Here is a 21,033-nt window from a genome sequence, read left to right as displayed (position 1 = left end):
AGCACTAGTAGATTATCATCTTTTTTTTATTTTGCACAAAATCATAATCTTCGCTATCAGATATTCTTCAATAATATCTTCAGATAATCTTCAATTTCTACCTAGAAACATCGGTTTTGGAGTTTCCTTTCTAATCATCATAATTCAAAAATATTCCACTGTTCGTGATAAGTTACTTATGATCAATGCTAACACTCCAGTAAACTGTTTTCCCACTCCCAAATCTTGGCAGGCATTTTTTTTTTTTTCTAAGCACGTATTTTTACGATCTCCAATTCAGCTTCCTCGCTTTCTGGAATCTCTTTACCATGTGCCATAAATCAAGCTTTTAACTAAATGTGCTTTCCGTATATTTCCATAGTACGGGAGATTAAGTGAGGAAGTGGTTTTTTTCTTTTCTTTTTAAAGGGCCACCAAGAAATAGTGTTATCTTTTACACTAAAGAGATTTGACAACTCGAGGGGACCTCACCACGAACAGGGCAGGGATGCTACAGGGGAGAGATGATTCACATTTGTGTGTTTTCACCTCAGGACTGACAAACACCCCTGGACCTCAGGCTGCCAAAGAAACCCGGCCTCTTAGGCTGTGACCACCTTGGCAAACAGAACTCGAGGCCCAGGTGCTAACACACTTTTGTCATGATACAGGCCTTGCCCAGCACTCTCTATGGCCAAATAAGTTGTTTTCACCACGTTAAGCTGGGTGACTAAGATAGCACTTCAAGGGGTTTCTAAGGTTGCATGTCTTTTCCTCTGTAACAAAATTTAGGTAATGAGGTGAGGCAGTTTATCAGACACTCACTTTTCTCCCTGAACAAGTCTCCGCCTCCCCGAAGCCCCCACCCTGGACTCTGCGAGTAAACCCATCAGAGCAATGACACGCCAGTCCCCACCGGCTGGTTCTACCTGGAAGATCGCATCAGCCAGAATCCAGGTCAGTTTAGTCAAACCGTGGCGCCTTGCGGAGGCTGGGAGAGAGGGGGGAAGAGAGTGTGGGGCAGGGGGGTGAGGAGCCACGTGAAAGGGCAGATTCCAGTTCAGCCATCCATGACCGCTCTGATCACCCAAATGTTTTCTGGAACCACGGAGGCTTCGTTAGACCACCTGATTGAGCAAGGACAGAAAATTCCAAGATCGTCGTAATGCTCAGCTGCCGGGTGGTAAACGAGCTTCTAGAAGCAGAAGTCCCCTTCACGGAATTCGGAGTGTTTAAGGATTATTAATACTCGGTGGAGAACTGGCTCCTGGCACACAAGTTCCTCCCCCTTCATCTTCCTCCTTGAAGATCCCCAAGAACAGGCCATTGGCCTCCAAGGTATTGTTACAAAAGATGACCTTGAGCGCCCTTGGTTTTTATCTGGGTTGCTGTCTACCTGTACCCGCAGCTGGGCGGGTGAAACTGAAGTCTGAGAAAAAATATCCTGCAGCCCTGGGACGCTGCAGGTGGAGGGAGAGGGTGCGAGCTGCACGGGAGGTGAATTCATCCGACGGAGCCGACCATGAGACGGTTAAATCTCCATCCTCCCTTACGGAAGCTTCAGGGCCCCGAGAGAGAACCTGATGTGCCCACTGAAAACCCGGTTCAACAAGCCCAGCAACGCTGTGCGTCTCCCACACGAACATCCTCCACACCTCTGCACCCCCTTCCTGTGCCCTCACCACCCCCACTGTGGAAAGAAGACACAGAAAGTGGTGTCCCCACCCTTAACTCATGATGTGCAAAGACTGCTTCTCAACGGCCACTGGCTGTCCAGCACCCCGTGCAAGAACCAACACGCTCACACAGATGCCCCCGGGTTGGCCGCTGCTGGTCTCATGTAAAATGCTGAGCGCCAAAGGAGCGGGAACAGGAGAGCAGGTGCCCGGCACGATGTCTGAGCCTTGACACCAAACATGGGATGAGCCCCTGTCAAAGGTAACAGGGAGATGCCACATGCCACCACTTCCCCCCTCACCCAAAAGATGCTTCTCCTTCTTCCAAGCAAAGTGCATAAAAAGTCTCAAAAAATTCACAGTTACTAGGAAATGACTGCAAGAAATTTCTTCGTTGGTACTGGAAAAAAATATTTTTGCTCAAAAGAAAAACAAACTGAAATGTCTCTCTTACCCTAGTAAGTCCAGTGCAAATTAATAAATGTCAAGAAGGAAAAACTCATCAGAGGAGCAAAAAACCAACTTTTCTTGTTCTAAAAAGAGAACAATGAGGGATTGAGAGAGTTGAGTGAGATGGGGGGGGGAATGGGGGAGGGGCGCAGGTCAGGCCAGGAGGACACTGAATGCTACCTGTGTCACAGGGGAGCTGGGCCAACACAGAGCACAGAAAAGTGGCCTCATAAATGCCTAGAAACAACCCATCCTTGACACATCTGATTACAGGCTCACCTGTCTCCAGGTGAAGGCACGTGTGGCATCCCTGCGGTATTTGCTCTGTCATCAACAAATCTGTGGGCCTTTCTGGGGCTTTTAACCCTCTTTTATCCAGACACCCAACAGGTATCTCCTCCACCGAAGGGACCGTGCTTATTGACGCAACACTGTGAAGACCCAATAATGCGCCCCATTCTGCACCCACATGAAGAGCGGAGGTGTGTCAATCTTCCCCCAGTGAAATTAATCTCCCAGAGCTTTATTTTTCTATGGGTGCTGGTATTTGCCCACTTTCCTCTGCTTCTCTTATACACCTTGACCCTACTGAACACAAGGCAATGACATTTCAAATAAAGGCGCCCAGAGAACCGTGAAGCCACTAGCTAACACGACAGGCCGTGTCTCACATGCAACCTGGTTTAGCCCAAACACTTAGTGAATTATGATGAATCAAATGAAAGCGGGAAGAAAAAGAGGAAGGAAGCCCACTGCTCCCTCTGCTTACACAGGGAGGCTGAGAAATATGACCAACTTTGGTGGGGAAGGATGAGGAGGAAAAACCAGTTGAGAAAGGAAAGAGAGAAAGGAAAACACAGTGACTATGGCTGAGTTAAGGAGACTTTAAGGGCATCTACCTCCTTTAAATTAATAAGTAAAAAGAAGAGCATTGTAATAGTTGCAGAAAAAAGATGATGAAATAATTAAGGGACATGGTCTAGCTACACCAAATTACAGGTTTCAGCCCCAAGACAGCATTTTTCCCTATTAGAAAAAAAACTAATAGACATGGGAACACCACTCCCTTTTGTCAACTCCCCAAGTCAGATTCTCGAGATGGTGGCTGTAAGGATGGCCCGGGGGTAACTCGTAAGGTGGGAGGGGAAGGCTGGGCTGGCTACCCCCTCTGAAGGCCACAGCACCATCATGGTGCACAGCAGCCATGTACGAGTTATCTTAGGACTGGACTCTCCCAGAAACTGGCCAGGCAACTGGCCCCATCATTGCTTCCCTGGCCCCAAAAATGACATTGGTGTCACTCAAAGTAACGACAGCTTTCTTGGTGGCGGAAGTGACCCAAGAAGCCCCTTTCTTTCCTTGCTCTGAGCACAATTTAGTCATCTGCCTGTATTTGACACACATTCCAAATTCTATCCTCAGCCTACACAAAGAAAGACCTGCTTGAACATGGCTTCAAAGAAGTTAACAAGGATCCATTCAGCCAGGAGTTTGGAACTGGGTTGAGAACAGCCAGACCTGTGCCAAGCCTGCTGCTGACCAACTGGTTCCTAATCCTTCCTAATACCTTGTCCAGAAGGTGACATTGCTACCTGAAGTCCCAGGAGAGGCAGGGCTGGGATTAACCCAGAGTTTCTCAAAGTACATTTTAGAATCACCTGGGGACTTGATTAAAATGCAGATTCCTGGCCCCATCCAAGAATCTCTGGGGCTGAGACTAAGGAATCTGCAATTTTAACAAGTGCCTCATAAATTCTACTAAAATACACACTGAAATAGAGCCAGGGAGTTACCCATCTTACTTGCTGTTTCAAAAAGAAGGCCTTTATTGGAACCAAGTTCCAAACGCTCTTATAACCACTTTGCATTCTCATGTGCCTTTCTCTTACCTCTTCATGAACAAGCAGGAAAGAGTCAAAGCATTTCCTGCCCTGCCCACCTTTGCAGGGCTTTGGTTTATGGCAGAGGTGGAGGCTCTATCTTGCCCCATCTCCCAAACCAATCAGGAGGCATACACAAGCAAAAAGTACCCACCACAGACCAAGCTCAAGTTTTAAAAAAAATCTGTTGCTGGTTCCATAAAAAATCATTCTACCACTGAATCAGCAGCCACACATGTGAACTACTAACAACGTGATACATGATTCTATTTTGAGCAGAGGGATTAGGCCAAAATTCAGTGTAGAAAGACATCGTGCACCAGTTTAAATCAAGCAGTAGGTCGGATGCACCCCCGTACACAGGTTTCTGATATTGACTTTAAAAATAAGCCAAAGAGAACTAGAGTCTCTTTCTTACTGGTGGCATAAGCCCCATGAGAATAATTCATGCCTATCTCAAAAAAGGTATTAAGTCACAGGAGACATACGTGGCCCACACTTTGAAAAGGCCACTATACTTGAGTCGTGTCAAATGCACAGAGGAAATTGCCCCCAGAGTGATTTTCAGTCCCGCCAATTAGCACTCTGATTCTCACATTATTGGCCTTTCCTGCCCTTCGAACTAGACCCCGCTCATCGCAGCCACGCACCACAATAAGGCTCTCCAAGCTCAAAACACTAACTGGGCGACCACCAAGTGGCACGACGGACGCACCCGCGTGTTGAAGCTCAAAGAATTAGATGGCATCAAAGCAGAGGAGGAGATCCGAGAGCTGGCTGGGTCGTGGGGCAGGAGTAAAGTTCTTTAAACTCTTTATCTACTTTCTGTTACCTGTCTCCGCAGGGGGATGCGCTTGGTCAGCTTGTGCACAGCTGGCTGGCTGCTGAAGTCCGGCTTCTTCGCCGTGGTCTTCATTCGGCACAGGATGACTGTGACCACCATACAGGCGATTAAGAAGACCCCTATGCAGTAAATGGCTATCTCCAGGTAGTCTGGGGAAGCTGTGATCTCCTTTTCTCTTACGGGAGCTAGATTGCAGTCACGGGGGAGGAAGAGATAAGCAGGCCACATCGTTAGCGCACCGCACTGACGCATCACAGCATAACTGAAGGCATCAAAAGGCGATGACCATTCTCAAGGCAAGGTGGGCGTCCCACACACTCAACACAGCACAGTGGCGCGGGCCATGGCCTGCGGGGGCCTCGTCCCTGGGCTTCTCCCAAGTGAAAATGACTCACCAAGGGTTCCTCATTTTACCACGAGGGCCCAGGTGATCACTGTCTCTAACCTTGGTGGGCATCTGCAGTCTGGTGAATGGCCGCCACCAAGTTACAAAGGTCAGGCCACAAGGCCACCTTCTATTAGACATTCGGGCAGGGAGGACAACCAGCTTTCATGATGGTCTCTGAACACAAACCAAGTGAAAAATTCTTAAATATCCACAATGCCCACTTTTGTTTCTAAGGAGACAGTGACAGGGCTTCAGTCTTAATGTGGGCAGGCTCTTCCAAAGGAAGACTCAATACGATTTACCCCAGGTGCACACAATTCCACATGACGTAAATATTCATCTAGGAAGCCGGTCCGAAAAAGTTTCGGTGAGTTCCTTAACACAGTCCAGCATGTTATTCAGTTAAACAAATCAATGCATTAAATATATAAGACTGAACTGGTTATAGTATAAAATCATTAGGTCCACAATATATAAAGTTTATAATATTCCTTAATAATCATTTAAATTTTTGTGTATCTGGTTATACTGATACATTGCTACAACTTTCTTAAAGAAAAAATATAAATGGTTCTGCATGTGAGTCTACATATAATTGCGTAATTTAGCACATTCTTATATCAACTTCCAATGTCTGTCCTCTCCTTAGTCCTCAACGATCAATCTACAAGCAGTGTATTTCCAAATGGTATTTTTCTTCAAACTGCATTCTTAGTTAATGTGCTAGTACCGTCAGGCAAACCGGTTAAGAAGTGCCAGCGAGGCACTCACAGAATGCAGTACTGCAAGTCAAAGCAAGCGCCACATAAGGGGCATCTCATTGTTTCAAAGCAAATGTTCACAGAGCAGATTCACAACAAAAGGAAAAATGGATGCAATGGTATTATTTAAAGCTTATACGTTTTATTCAGAAAAATACTTGCAAGATAGTCAAAACTCTCAGCAGCAACAGCACAAAATGAAACGGTCAATTTATTTTTACTAGATACAAAATAAGCATGCAGGTAGACACTGTACACTAAAAATAAGGAATTAATAACTGGAGTGGAACATCACAGGCTAGCAGACCACAGTCTACATGGTTTCACAAAGGCAAAGACAAAGAGGCAGATGCATCAGAAAGGACAGCGTTTAACAGAACAGTTTCACTAGAACAGAGATGTCAGTTAAATATTCAGACAGCAGCAATGTTTAGGCAATGGGGCTCTGCTGATGTTTATTTCTCTGGAAGGCAGAAATAACATCAAGCCCAAGATGGCAAGAGCATGCTTTGCAATAAAAGCAAACAAGAGTCCATTCTATCGCAACATGCAACAAGCCACCGATCCCCGAGGTAGGTAACACACTGCTTCTGTGCACCCAACGTTCAGAGGAACTTCTCCCCGGGCACCTCAGTAGACACCCTTCTATTCACATCTCATTAAAAATACAAAGTGGGACGGAAGTAATAAAACCACATGGGATTTTAGCAAAATGGAATTTGAAATGAGAAAAAAAAATTACTTTGAATTTCACAAAGTAATTTCTACTTCTTCCTTAAGAGAAAGGGGGATGGGCTAATGTATACACTGGCTCAATGACTCACTAGAAATATAAGATCCCTTTAGGTTTTAAGGGTGAAATTTTACTTGATCATAAATGTGAGTGTGGGATCTCGTTGTGAGTGAATTTCCAAGGCAATTTTCTTATCCCTGGAGGATAATTTTTAACATTTTTTTTATCTTTATGCAAGGATAAAAGGGGCCATTTCTGCTAACAGAAGCTGTGTTAATTTTATAGCAATCAACCAAGAAAAGGGAAAAAAACCCAGAGAGAAAGAGCAGTATGTACCTGGCAGAACTGTCAACCATGCAGAGTGAAAGGATATCCCAATAGAATTACCCGCCAAGCACGTATACTCCCCCGCATCCTCAAAAGTTACATTCCGAATATAGAGAACCTCAATCTCTTTGTCCGTGGTGTTAACACCGGCGGCCTAGAAAACAAGGGAAGTGAGAGAACAGGCTAGACGACACAGGAATGATTGTGGAAGGGGCCACGGAACCACGAGGCGTCGCCCCGGGGGGCTCCAGGGGGTGCTGGCCACCGGGAGATTCCGACTGCAGCCCATCCACAAAGCCCACAACCAAGAGACATTGAGCGACACTGACCAGCTCACCTCCACAGGCCCGTCACCACACCGGCGTCACCACCTAGACATGCACGCGATCAAACGCATGGAAAAATCAACCCACAGAGGCCTATTCTTTTGGCCTGTGCTTTGGTTTGGATTGGGGGGTGGTAGGGGGAGTTTCTAAAACTATAGAGCCCAAAGGGCCAAGCTGAGATCTGGTCCTGTTGGTTGCAGGCTCCTGCCTCGGGAAATGGACGGATCCATCTGAATTGCTGTGTTGGGAAACAGAATGCTGTCGAAGAGCCCAGGTGGACACCTCCCACGGCCTCCTGGCCCCACGGAAACCCACCAGAGTGGAGGTTGTCTTGGTGACCAGCTCTGGCTAGTTTTACTTCTGCAAAACCATCTTGCCTTACATGGCATTGAAAAAAAAAAAATTGGAAGAAAGTGTGATCTTGACAACAAAAAAGCTGGGCTTTTTCTTCTTTCTTAATATAAACATTTGAATGTGAGTCAGATGGACAAAGTCAACTTTCTGCCTTCAATGGCATCCAGTCATACATTCATTCGGGAAGATGAACTCCCCTCAAATTTGGGGTAGCAAGGTCAAGGCCAGCATCTCATGAGGATCAGGTATGCAACCAAAGAAATGATGCTTTGTTGGACAAATCGGATCATGCCAGTATGTCTCTAAAATCCTGGCGTAGAAGGAAATATGAATTCTACCGATATTCAAATGCCACAAATTTAATAGGCAGGTAGGTGTGTGTTAAAAATGATGCTGATGTGCACTAATGATGGGAAAAGCGCAGCCCAAACAAGATAAACCAGAAGGAACAACTTGAAAACTGGGTGGGGGAGGAGGGTAATCTTTAGAAGAAATTAGAGCAAGCACTTTGAACATTGTGGGCATTTTTCCATGGCTGCTGGCATTAAACCAGCTGCATCACCAAAGGAAGATTATCATAAATATACCAAGGCCACAAGAGTTAGCCTGTAAGCTGCCTGCAGTCTCCCAAAGCACCGAGTCTTTTCAGCTTCTATATCCAGCTTTCTTTTTTAAAAAAAGACAAAAACAAAAACGTTGTTACCTTGCTGTTTTGGCAGCACAGTGAGCCAGGCAGACTGGTTGGCCTGCCCTATATAATTGGAGACCTTACATATATACTCCCCAGCGTCCGCCTCAGTCACATTGAACAGAGCCAGCACTTCTGCATTGGAACTATTTATCCCCGAGTGCTAGAACAGACACAGGAGAACAATATAACGGCCAACCGGGAAGGACTTAGCACTGTCTACGGTCCCACCACCAACACACCACAAGAAAACAACCTCCATTATACCTGAACAGTGGCATTAAGGGGCTGTGGGCCTCAAAAGAATAAAACAAGTCACATGGTGGACAAGGGAAAGGCCTGGCAGAGACGGGTGAAAGTGACCAATGTCATCCATGGCCAGGGGAATGGGTCGGCAGTTCCCAGGGAGGGGGGGGGGTGTCATCTTTCCTCAGCTTTTTTGGTTCTTGGTATTGTCAACCGGCGAGAACACCTCATTAGTTGAGCCACGTACGGGTCTCTTTTGGAAAAAATGTTCTCTTTAAGGATGTTCTCCATGAGCAACTACATGCGGGAGACATTAACAGGCAGGGAGCTACGAACTAGATGTCACCCTCCTGAAGAACAAGCTAGATCTAAAAAATAAAGCGGCTGATGCTACCACAACGGGGGTTTGCAAAGGACCAGAGAAAAAAATACAAGGGGAAAGATATTTTCCTCATCCAGCATTTCCCTGGTGCAGAAACATTTCCTAAAGCTTACTGTCGAAATCACGTGTCAATGGATTTCAAAGTTTAAGGGTTTTTTTGAAAAAGAAAATCTAAATTGTTTCTAAAAGATGGCTACTAAAATTGGATCCTAACATCACATTACTAGAAAACAATATCAGAGTAACAATAAACATTGGTACAATGTCTTGAGCTTATAAAGCTCTTTCTATCTGCTCCATCCCATTTATTCTGTACAATCACCCCATGGGGGAGATAATATCGTGATCCCCACTTTTATAGACATGCAGCTAAGCCTCAGTGTCTAAGATCTCAGGGCTGATGAAAAGCTGCACTATTCTGTCTCCAAGTTTAGTAGTTCCTCCCTACTCCAGGGCTCCCTTCTGAAATGTTACCAGCAAGCCTAATCATCTGCTAATTCCCTAACATATTCTCTATTGGCCAGCCAAAAAAAAAGAGAATCCTGTTCTCTCAAATCCAACAGGAAATCAAAGAACCTGTGGCCAAACCCACTAAGGAGACCCCAGTGTGGGCACGTTCAGATTCAGAAAGTCCTCACCTTGAGAACCTTGAGGTAGGGCAGCCCGTCGGGCCCGTATTTACTGCCATTCTTCTCGACATGCTTGATCCACTGGATGTGGGGCTGGGCGTCGCTGTAAACTTTGCAGACGAACTCCACGTCACCTCCGACCACCGTGGAGGCGTTCGCCGGCAGTCCAGCTTGGAGGATGGGCCGGTGAGGCGACCGCTCTGACAGAGAGAGGGAAGAAAGGAGGGGCAGGGATGGGAGAAGGAGAGTCCAATAAGTAAGTCGTGTTGTCCAGAAGGCTGCCCGTGAACTCGAGCCAGGAAGGCCTCAAGTCTGCTGGCTGCCTCCCTTGGAACAACACCGCGGCCCAGTGCAGAACAAAAACGACTTCAGAGGACACCGCTGGAGCATGACTCTTGTGAAAAGAATACTTATTTTGGAAAATTGGGAAAAGAACGTGTTATATCCAAGTTATTAATATTTTCTGTCCTTGGCCACCTAATGAGTGAGGGGAAAGATTTCACTTTGACAATCTAAAAGACAAGTGGCAGGGGAAGAGGAGCCTCCTCACTTACTTCATTTGGGATAATCTCAAAGACCCACCTCGATCACAAGCTTAACGTCATGGGCAAGTGACAAGACTAACTTTAAGGTCACCTTAAATACCAAAAATGGCTCCTACAGGCACAGTGTCTCCCGATACATTTCTAAGATGCTCCGCGAAGACATCCATCCTTGTTCACAAAATTAAATTAAAAGCTGAAGCCCAAAGTTATGAACGGACCACACTAACAAGGGGGTTCATCTCTTTATTATGGAATTTTCTCCATTTATTCTTTATTCACCCATTCATTTCTTTGATAAATACCAAGTGTTACTCTCTGCCAGGTATTTACTAGATGCACAACTACACATTCCTTAGCATGTTCATTACAGCACTACTCACAATAGCCAAGATATGGAAACAACCTCAATATCCATTGACAGATGGATTGAAAAAATTAAAAATGGTCTATAGACACAATGGAATACCATTCAGCTTTTAAAAAGGAGGAAATCTTGCAACATGTGACAACGTGGAAGGCATTATGCTAAGTGAAATAGGACAGTTACAGAAAGACAAATACTGCATGATTCTACTTATGTGAGGTGTCTGAATTGGCTAAATTCATAGAATCAAAGAGTGGAATGGTGGCTGCCAGGGGATGGGGCAGAGAAGGAAACGGAGAGTTGCCAATCATGGGCATCAAGGTTCAGTCGTGCAAGATGAGTAAGTTCTAGAGAACTGATGTCCAACACTGTGCCTACAGTCGGCAAGAACGTATTGGACACTAAAAAATTTGTTAAGATGGAATACGTTCAGTGTTTAGTCTCATGTTTAGGGTTCTTACAACAATTTATTTATTACAATTTCTTTTATAAAATAAAATAAATAAAATTAAAAGAATTTAAGTAACAGACCAGACTGTTGTGGGATCTTGTTCCTATAAAAGCACTATGATTACAACCTTACTGGAACCTTCCTACATGGCAGCTCTGTCAAGAGCCACACAAAACCCAAGCATGGGTCCATTTACAAATACAACTCCATCCCACAGGCCTGCACCTACCAGCCTCCTCCTTATCTTCCTCCCCCAGCTGGGAGTAACCCTGACTTTAGCCTCCAGCTTAAAAAACAGCCGAGGGAAATGCGGAGATCCCAGCAGCTCAACACACCATGGATGTCTCCACACTGCACCTGAGAAGCCCTCCACAGGGGGCTGGAAACAGCAAATTAGAACAATAGATACCTACGCCTTCCTATATTTGGGTCTTTCAGATGAAAATACCATTGAGTGGAATTGGTTGGATAAGAGCCAGACCATGTGTAAATTGATTTTATTGCATAAGCCTCTTGCTGGCCTTTAAAACACTTTGTTAAAACAAAGAAAAAAGTGCTAGGGGTTATCCTTAGCACATTTCATTCCAGAATCTCCCACCACTTCATGGACACTGACATTTTCACATTACAAAGATACGGATTTCAGAGCCCTGAAGAAGTCATTCATTTGCCCCAATATCACCCACATAGGCTGAGCAAAGAACCAGAAGTCAAGACATCTAGTTTTTATGGGCAGAAAATCTCAAAGATGGATCCCTCCAAACATCACATGAAACCCTTGTTCTCTGTCCGATATGCTGGCCCGGGGATGGGCCGCAGCAAGGACCACAGGGACCTGTTAGCAGCTGGCAGTGACCAAGGTCTGGTTTCATCCCTACCAGCTTATGCACGTGGGAAGGATGGAGTTAAATCCACACACACGCTCTTCTTCTCCCCACTCCTCTCCAGGCCTCCTACCAAGAGACTTCTCAGCATGAGGTGAAGCTGTCCTCTGGGCTGGGTACTGCCAGCCAAGTTCACAAACCTTGCTCCTTTGTACCTAGCCAGTATTAAGAAGACTTACTCCTTCCCATTAGAAAAACCAACTTTAGGTATCAATTCATTCCCTGGCTTAGTTTTCTAGTTTTGTGCTCTTGGGTGCATGTATACATGTATGTATGTGTAGGTGTGTGTGTGTTTTAAGATAAATACTTACAGTGGGCCTAAATATCTATTCTTAGAAACAGAAGTACTATAAAGTCTTAAATGTCATAGGCCAGATCAACTGAATTTCAAACCAAGTCCTCTTTCTTAAACATACTTGTTTCTAATAAATCGTTTCACAAGCAAACATCGTGCATGTAATACCAAATAATGATGCCCCACGAACAATGAGTGCTTTCATACAGCCCGACATCTCCGGCCCGCGCCAGCCTTCCACGGGGAATGTAGTCGCTGGGGCAACACTGGCAAAGCCCACTACAGAGCCGCAGTCTTGTTTTACTTGTGGTCAAAGTGCTGTTGAGCTCCAGTTATTAAGTTATTCCATTGCTATCTGGACTATTTTCTCTCACACACACACACACAAAACCAACCTTCGCAATGGCTTCATGTTATTGCATTTGCAAATTACAGCATTCCAAATGTTACACGCTTACAGTCTTGAATTCATCTTTTCAAATTTTCTCACCTTATACAAAATAACCTCTTAACCATCCCCTCTCCCCCTCGGCCCTTTTCTCACTTCTGGTACAAAAACTGCAAGCAGGATCACTCTGTAATAGAAACCTTACACTGTCTTCCAAAACTTATTACAGCTGCCTTCAGTATAAAATGAAACCTTAGAGAATGTTATTTAAAATGTTTTTTAAAAGTCAGTAGGTCTCATGTTTCGTTTCTCCACATCAGGCTTTGATTTCCTTTGCAACCTTATTCTCTGCCCTTAAACAAGTCGGAGAAGGAGGCCTGAACGTCTTGGAAAAGGTCCCTGGATGCCAGCATCCGCCCACCGAGCCCGCACTCTTCTCCCGCCCTTCAGCGATCTGTTTCCCCTCGGAGTCCGTCGGAATCTTAGGAACGGTGATCAGGAAGTGGATGACAGCCCCTGACTCCTGTTCTAACTTCTGAAAACGTGAGGTGACAGCAGAGTGCAGACGGCTGATGAGGACGCAGGCCGGGCAGCACCGGGCCCCTCCACTTGGGGAGGAGGCAGAGGCAGCGGGAACCATGACCCCAACAGCCAGTGTGACTCCCCACCAGGAACCCCAGCAGGCCCGGGCAGACCAAACCCCTCAGGCTGGCAGCTTTTCGCAGCAAGCTGATATAAAGAGAGTTAGCCGGTGAATTATATCTCTGGGTGTGGACTGAAGCCCAGGGCTGGCTCTCCTCTTCTTCCAGGTGATAACGAAAATCACATCTTCTCCACCAGGAAGGATTTACCATTTCAGGCAAGGTTATCTTATACATGTTTAACTCTCAGATATTATGTATATAAAACAGATTTTCTTTTTCGGGGGTGGGGGCCAGGCAGGGAGTAGTGAAATTAATACATGGAAAACAGGCTGACGTGCAGCTTGCCTCTGTTTCTTTACTGCAATATGTATATTTTTCCTGAGTTCAGCAGGTTGCAAAGGTACAGTGCATGGACCTGGAGCAGGATGAGAAACTTTAAAATAGCAATTCAAAGGTCCCTGTGTGAATTCCAAATGAAGGCAGACTGGAAAGCAGTCCAAAGGGTGCGGCTGCTGCTGATGGGACAGTTGGCTGCACTGCTGGAATGAGGTTCCACCAAATAAACGCGTAGTAAACACAGACTGAAGTGCTTTAAAAACTGCATTCCCTCCTGCGTTCTCTCTCTACCCACCCCCCCTCACCCCTTCCTTCAAGTGTCCACTCCGCTGAAGCAGAAAGCCCAGCTGCTGAGAGTTTAAACACTGAGATGGGCTCTCTCAAGCCCTGCTCTGTAGCTGGGAGCCATAACCCAACTAAAGACTGCAAGAGGAAAACACAGCCTGCCTCATTCCAAAAGGTAATTATTGAGGGAGAGAGAGAAAGAGAAAATACCTGAGTGACAAAGAATAAATCTTTGTTAATTGACCATTGAAATTTTATAACAGGCCTGTCCTCCTCTGGACACAGTAATATGTTTGCTCATAGGAGATCTACAACTCTTGCTCTGACATAGCAAAGGCCATAAAAACATCCACCAAGCAGAGAGGCCTCATGTCTACAGGCTCAGTAAACACGCATCCTGGAGAACCGGGCTCTTAAATTACACCTATAAATTAATCGAGCCCAGAGTCGCTGGTTTCCTGGCACACGCTGGTCTCCTGAGTATTTCTCCCCAAAAGTTAAGCAGTGCTTGCCACAAAGAAGTATGTCAAAGCCACTCTCTCTGGCAGCCAGACACCAAGAGACTGGAATGGCACTGAGTTCCCAGTACCGATCTGGGAACAGCCAGTCTCCTGCTCTCAGGCACCCCATTCATTTAAGGAGCACGGATAACCTTGCCTGCTCTGTCTTTAAATTAAAATCAAAATTTAATTACCCTTCCTCCAAAATGGCAGTTTCTTAGCAACTCCAAAGGGCTGAATAGGGAAAGAACATTCTAAGATTTGCAGGACAAGTGAAAACAACTGAGAATTCTTTTTCTAAAGCCTAGCCTAGCTTTTTTCTAAAGAGTAGGCGGTGGTTGCTTTTGTTGCATAAAAACGCACTAAACCAGTTAGCAAGAGGCACGGTTATTAGGAGGAGGAGGCAGATCAAAGCCCTCTGAAGTTTGAGGAGCCCCATAACCTGCTAAAGGCCTCACGCTAATTACAATTAGTAGAATGAGTTCATTGCCTAATGCACTCAAACCAGACAGGCTAAATCTAGTTGGGTTCTGAGTTTTGTTTTGTTTTGTTTTCCCTAAGCTTTCTGTAGCCTCTGGAGGTCGGCACAAAGGAAGGTCAGAACTAAAACTGATCAGCAGAAAAGGGGAAGGTGAGGATGGGAAGTAGTACTATACTTTCAGAAAGGGGCCAGGTGCCCGCAGCCAGTGTTCTGGAGTGTTATCTTCTAGAACAGACAGATGACTGACCCAGGATGCTGGGCACCCTGAATTACCTTTTTTTTTAAATCTCATTTTTGTAGAAGGTGGAGGATTTGCTTCTCTTTCTCCCTCGTAGGCTTGGTTGCATTTTCCTTTTTGAATTTTGTTCTTCTCTCCCCCTTGCTGTCGGGTCACCCAGGTGTCCCCATCTTCTACCTGGACATCAGACTCTCAAAAGTCCTGAAGAATTGGGCCAGGGATCAGCTTCCTCTAAAACACGCAAGTCTCTTTGCAGAGACAGCAAAGTCTTCAGAACAAGCTTGTGTGGGGAAAGAAAGATGAGGTGTCTTCCCTCCAGCACTAAAGTCACACAGTGACTTACGGAGCCTGCACCATGTGAACTATAAATGCAAAACACCATTAATTCCTCGGTGCTGGCTCAATGATGTGGACAAGCCCGGCACAGTGCTGGCGAGGCTCAGGCCTGGGAAGGCTGAAGCAGGTGGAGGCGAAATACCTTCCCTAATTAATGTCACAGACTATATTATTTGGTTTGGGGCTGAGTGGCTTCTACCAGCTGGGAATCAATTTGAGTCTGCTTGGGCAAATTACAGGAGCGGATCGTGTGTTATTTACACCCTAAATGTTTAAGACACCCTGAGCTCTGCTCCTTCAGAAAGTTTAACCAAAACTTAAGACTCTTTGGTGACCACAGAGGTATGCCAAATACAGGTTCAAAAATGCCTTTTCTGGCCGGGCGCGGTGGCTCACACCTGTAATCCTAGCACTCTGGGAGGCCGAGGCGGGTGGATTGTTTGAGCTCAGGAGTTCGAGACCAGCCTCAGCAAGAGCAAGACTCTGTCTCTACTAAAAATAGAAAGAAATTAATAGGACAACTAAAAATATATAGAAAAAATTAGCCGGGCATGGTGGCGCATGCCTGTATACTCGGGAGGCTGAGGCAGGAGGATCGCTTGAGCCCAGGAGTTTGAAGTTGCTGTGAGCTAGGCTGACGCCACAGCACTCTAGCCTGGGCAACAGAGTGAGACTCTGTCTCAAAAAAAAAAAAAGCCTTTCCTTTTGTTAAAAGGAGATGTGGCTTTGGAATAATGAAAAAGTTCTAGAGGCAGATAGTGGTGATGGTTGCACAACAATCTGAATGCATTTAATGTCATTGAATTATACATTCAAAGATGGTTAAAATAGTACATTTTTACTATTTTATGAATATTTTACCTCCATGTTTTTAAAAAAGGAGACATGGCAAAGGTGACAATATCACAAGATATATTTCCAGGGTCGTGGAAAACCTACCTTCTCAATTAGCTAAATGTATTTACCTTGTCCAGTTTACTAAATGAGAGCTTTTCTCTCTCCCAACACAAAGACTTTGCACAAGGTCCCTCCCTATATTGTGCTTTGGTTTTGATGCTGATGTAAAACTCAGACGTCAGCCTCCTTGAGCTCCCTCCTGAGGAGCGGGGGTAAACACAGCTGACAGCGTCCTGCAGGAGACCCACATCACAGAGCCCAGCGCCCCGCCACTGGCCACAGGGGGTGCAGCAGCTTTCAGGAATGCAAGATTCTCAGCTGGTGTCTGCATAGCTGGGTTTCCTTCATGGGAAGAATATGTTGGAAAAGTTAAAAAAAAAAAAAATTTGTCCAAGAATTAAATATACTCTCTTGTTACAAAAGCTGAACTCCCAATACTCTAGTATCATCTCTCAAATGATTTGCAAAGAGGCTAAAAACCAAACCACTGGGAAGCCCCTGGTCAGAGATAGCACCACTCAACATGAAGCGCCTTAGCTTCAAAATATTTGCAAACATCTGTCAAAAAGGATCCAGTTAGCCCATGTTTAGAAATCTGCCCTAGAAAAATACTCATACAGATGCCCAATAAATAGGCGTGTACAAAGCTTGTCATTGGAGCATTTTTTATAACTGGAAGACAAAAGATGTACACAACCTAAATAGGATTAAATGGACTACACCGTGCCAATGACAGGACGGCGTATCGGCCACTAGTGAGAATGAAGTAGGTCAACACACACAGGCGTGGAAGGATGTCCGCGGTAAAACGGTCGACAGGTTTCATCAACTTTCACCACCTAAAAGCCTTTCTCCTAGAAAATTCTAGAGAAACCTATCATGCTAATCTCTCACACGCCTGTTTTGCTCCTGGAGAGGTTCAAGCAGAAGGAAAAGCTTTCAGCCCATCTGAGCAAACAAGAAACGCCTCCCTTTGCTGTGAACATGAGAAGCCGAACGGTAAACCCTGCTTGTTTTCTTGGAGACGAAACTCAGAAACTGGAAATAACGAGGTTCTAGATACTCCTCAGCACAGTCGGCCAGATCACAAAAGGTCACATCCGACCCCCGCGTCTCTTCTCACTGCCCAGCCTGGTGGGAGGCCTGGAGTCAGCCCCTTCCCCAGTGAAGAGTCAGCGATGGCCTCATACACAGAATTATTTTCTCTGTTTCTCCTGACCAGAATATAAAGTTTAAAGGACTGAGTCCTTCAGTATTCAGTCTCAGGGCAGAGTGTACACCGAACCAATAAAATGAGAACTCCCTTTCTCAACTGAAGCGCAACTTCCAAAAGATCCTTCCAGCATAGTATCCAATGCCTGTCCTCTCAAAAGATCCAATCTCTCCCTGATGTGATGGGGACTACGTCTGGGACACAATCTGACCTGCTGATCTGTATACTTAGCTGGGAGGGACGAATTCCTACAGGCCTTGTTTGAGAGGATCCTATGTGGGGAGGCACTGGGAGAAAGAAAGAAAAAGTTGGAGCTCCATCGAGATCCAGGCATCATCCCTACTGATCATCTTCTCACGGTGACGATCTGGGATCCTTGGTGCTGGGAAATGAGAACTCCGTGAGGGCGAAGCCTGTGTCCCACTCAAGCGATGTTCACCCTCTAGATCAAGCACAGGCTGCGCTCACATATTATGTGCTCCGTAGACAGAGGATTGATCACTGCGATGCAATAAATACGGACAATCCCGGCTGGAGTGCTCTGCTCTCCCTCCAAGCCGAGGAGATAAGGTTCTCGCTGCCTCAACTCTCTCTTCTCAGAAGGTGAACCAGACCGAGCTCCCATAGCAACAGCAACACCCTCAGCATCTCTTCCCCGTAGCAGCCTGCATTTGACCCACCACGGGGAAAGACGCACCCTAACTCTCAAAGCCACCCTTCCAAATCAAACGCACTCTCCAAGTGGGGAGCACATCCATATTACAATGTCCCACCTTCTCCCTGACTGTGAAAATTACCAAACATGAAGGCCATGAACACCGGAGTGGGGTGTTTTAAGGTAGAGGGACTCCACCGGAAGCAAACCAATAAACACAGTATTTAAGAGGGGAAGAATACAATGGCGTGTCCACACTCACATCTTAACAAGAGTTGGCATAAAATTTCCTAACTGGGGCCTTTCAATTTATAAAGGTGGCCATCGATTAAGCTGTATGAGTGAGTTTGGAGAGAAACTGCAGATTTCTTGCTTTGGAATTTGCAACACACTAAGAACCACAGAACTCCAAATATAAGTAACTCATTAAACTATTTTTCCATGATTTCAATTCAGCACATAACGATAGAAACCTTGTTGAGCTCTGGCACACTGCTGCACACCGTGACTGCCATCAACGAATTTACATCTTCATGGTGAGCTCACCTGCCCAAGCTCTGGCAGAAGTAGCTTTCTTTGCCCATCCCCACCTGGACCTCCAGGTATGGTGAAGAGACCCTCTTCTTACATAAAACTGTAAGACATTAACTTGATTATAACACTTCTACATCCTGTTTGCCCACACTTAATGCCAAGATTAGACAACAGACCAAATATTAGCCCTCTCTCCAGCCACCTCACGCAGGCCCCCTGCCAGAATCGAAAGCAATCAATAAGGCTTCCTTCCTCCACTGCGGGGCAAAGGACAATGAACGGCTTGCAGGGAACATGGTAAAAATGCTGATACCGCAAAGTTCTAACATGCCCCGTCCACACTGGCATGTGCCTGCTCCAGCCCCAGGAGCTGGCACCCACGGAATACCACCTGCTCTCCATGCCTGGAAGGAATAACTTCTTGCTGGTATCAGTTCTGCGAGGAAGTCTGGATTTGCCAGTCAGTGCATTTGGCGTGATCAAACTGCCCACTGACCAGCCTTTGCCCCCTGGAGTCCCTGTTGTGAAACAGGAATGAAAAGCTGCTCTGCAGCAGTCAAAAGCTCATTAAACAGTAGCCACCGAAGGAAGTTTTGAAATCTCTGTCCTGGAGGAGAGGATAGGACTGACCCCTGCTTTCATCAGGGATCGGCGAAGAGTGCGTGTCTCAGTCTAGAGAAGCAAGAGGAGGTATGGGACCACCTAATGATGGGGACTAACACTCACATGGTACTATTAATACTATTTAAAAGCACTGCCCCGCCTATCACCTCCTTCCAACAGAGCTGCAAGGAAGGCAGGCCATCACCCCCATTTTACAGGCAAGGGAACTGAGGCTTAGAAGTTCTGTGACTTTTCCAAGGCCACAGAGCTAGCAAGGATGGATAATTTGCATGTCCCTCCCCCATGCCATTCCCACTGGAACCTCCAGAGATGTCATCTGGCAGAGAGGGGCAACCCTTGCGGGCTGGCTGCGGCAGCGATGGTTGGGAAGAGGAGGCTGCTGGGGCCACAGAAACAGCACCAGGAGTCTGCTCCCTACACAGCCCCCACTCCAGTTCCACGATCTCCTGCTAACCAAACAAGCCCACTTAGAAAGGCAGTCGCTGTGACCTATTACCTGGCATGCCACCTCAATCCATTTTTAATAGAGGGGCTTTCTACCTGCCTCCAGCGAGATTTCACAACTCTAGAGCTGGCACGCAGAGCCAGTATCAGGATAAAACCTCAAGTCTTAAACTTAAAGCAAGAAATGCAAAAGAATTTGTTGGCAGCAAGATCATGAATATGGAAAAATCAAACGAGGCCTGGCCAGGAAGCCTCTAAGTCAGGAGGCTTCAAGTTCAGAGCCCCACCGGGATCTAGGGAGCCGAGGCCTCCTGTCGGGGAAAGGCACAAGTGTTACAACCTAGGCTAGAAGGTGACGGTCAGGCGCTCAGTGTGGTAAGATCTCCAGGTACCCGGATTCTTGTCCTTTAGCTACCACCATGGCCACTTCTCATCACACAAAGAAACAAAGCTCTGTCCAGAAGCCGTGGTATGGCGGAAACGAGGACTGAGAATGGCCTTCTACCGGGACCAAGTGAACAGGAAGGACGCAATTCTGACAGCTTTGGTAATAAACTCACCAGTTAATTAATTAATGAGGCCACCACCACTTCATTTACTTAGCTACTACTTTGTTCCAAACCCACAAGAGAGTCCCAACTTCACACTGCAGGGTGGTCTGAGGGACCCTGGCTTGCCTCTGTCCCTTCTCCTCTGCTCTATGACCACCCTAGGGCCTCTGTCTCCTCAGGACAGAGGCTGCCCCAAGCAGTAAATGATTTGCACAATTTCTCCTTCTCCCGCTGGGGACGGGCTGCCAGGTCAATGCCAGGTGTCAACTCCACAGTCAGGCTTATCAGTCAGTGCCTGGAGTAAAAGACGCTTCGTTCCTCCTGAACACACACCTGAGGGGGAGTCAGGGCTGGGACAGATTCCGCTGGGCTTTCCGGCTATGTCCCATCACGTCCGGAGCCGCGATACGGCGGATATGTCAAGGGCTAGTCGACAGCGCCATCCTGGTCTGCCGCCAGGCAAGTCAGGGCTGGTGGTGACGCCTCAGTGGTCTCCACCCAGCCAGAAGTGACTCGTGGTCAACAGACCCCCAGCCCTCCCCTGAGACACTGTCTGCTGCTTACAGCTGTCACTCAGAGGGGACGGCAGAGGGCAGGGACAAATTTCTGGAAAGTTAAACTGATAAGGGAGAAGACACAGCTGGCCATGGCAAATCCAGAGGCACTGTTGGCACCTCCACTGAACTCTGCTCCCCAAAGTATCAA

At 46.4% G+C, this 21,033-nt stretch overlaps 1 protein-coding gene across 1 annotated transcript in view; it reads right to left on the bottom strand.

The window, feature by feature from the left end:
- FGFR2 (fibroblast growth factor receptor 2) overlaps positions 1-21,033 on the bottom strand; it is a 101,332-nt gene that overhangs the window by 26,591 nt on the left and 53,708 nt on the right. The window contains exons 7-9 of the mRNA XM_012642382.1: positions 9,673-9,863; positions 8,422-8,569; positions 4,818-5,014 (exon numbers count right to left, since the gene is read on the bottom strand). Coding sequence (XP_012497836.1) covers positions 4,818-5,014; positions 8,422-8,569; positions 9,673-9,863 — 536 coding nt within the window. The remainder of the gene's footprint in view (positions 1-4,817; positions 5,015-8,421; positions 8,570-9,672; positions 9,864-21,033) is intronic.

This window comes from Propithecus coquereli, unplaced genomic scaffold (assembly GCF_000956105.1).
Source record: "Propithecus coquereli isolate 6110/MARCELLA unplaced genomic scaffold, Pcoq_1.0 Scaffold179, whole genome shotgun sequence".
NCBI lineage: Eukaryota > Metazoa > Chordata > Mammalia > Primates > Indriidae > Propithecus > Propithecus coquereli.
This window is presented reverse-complemented; position numbering and strand designations above follow the sequence as displayed.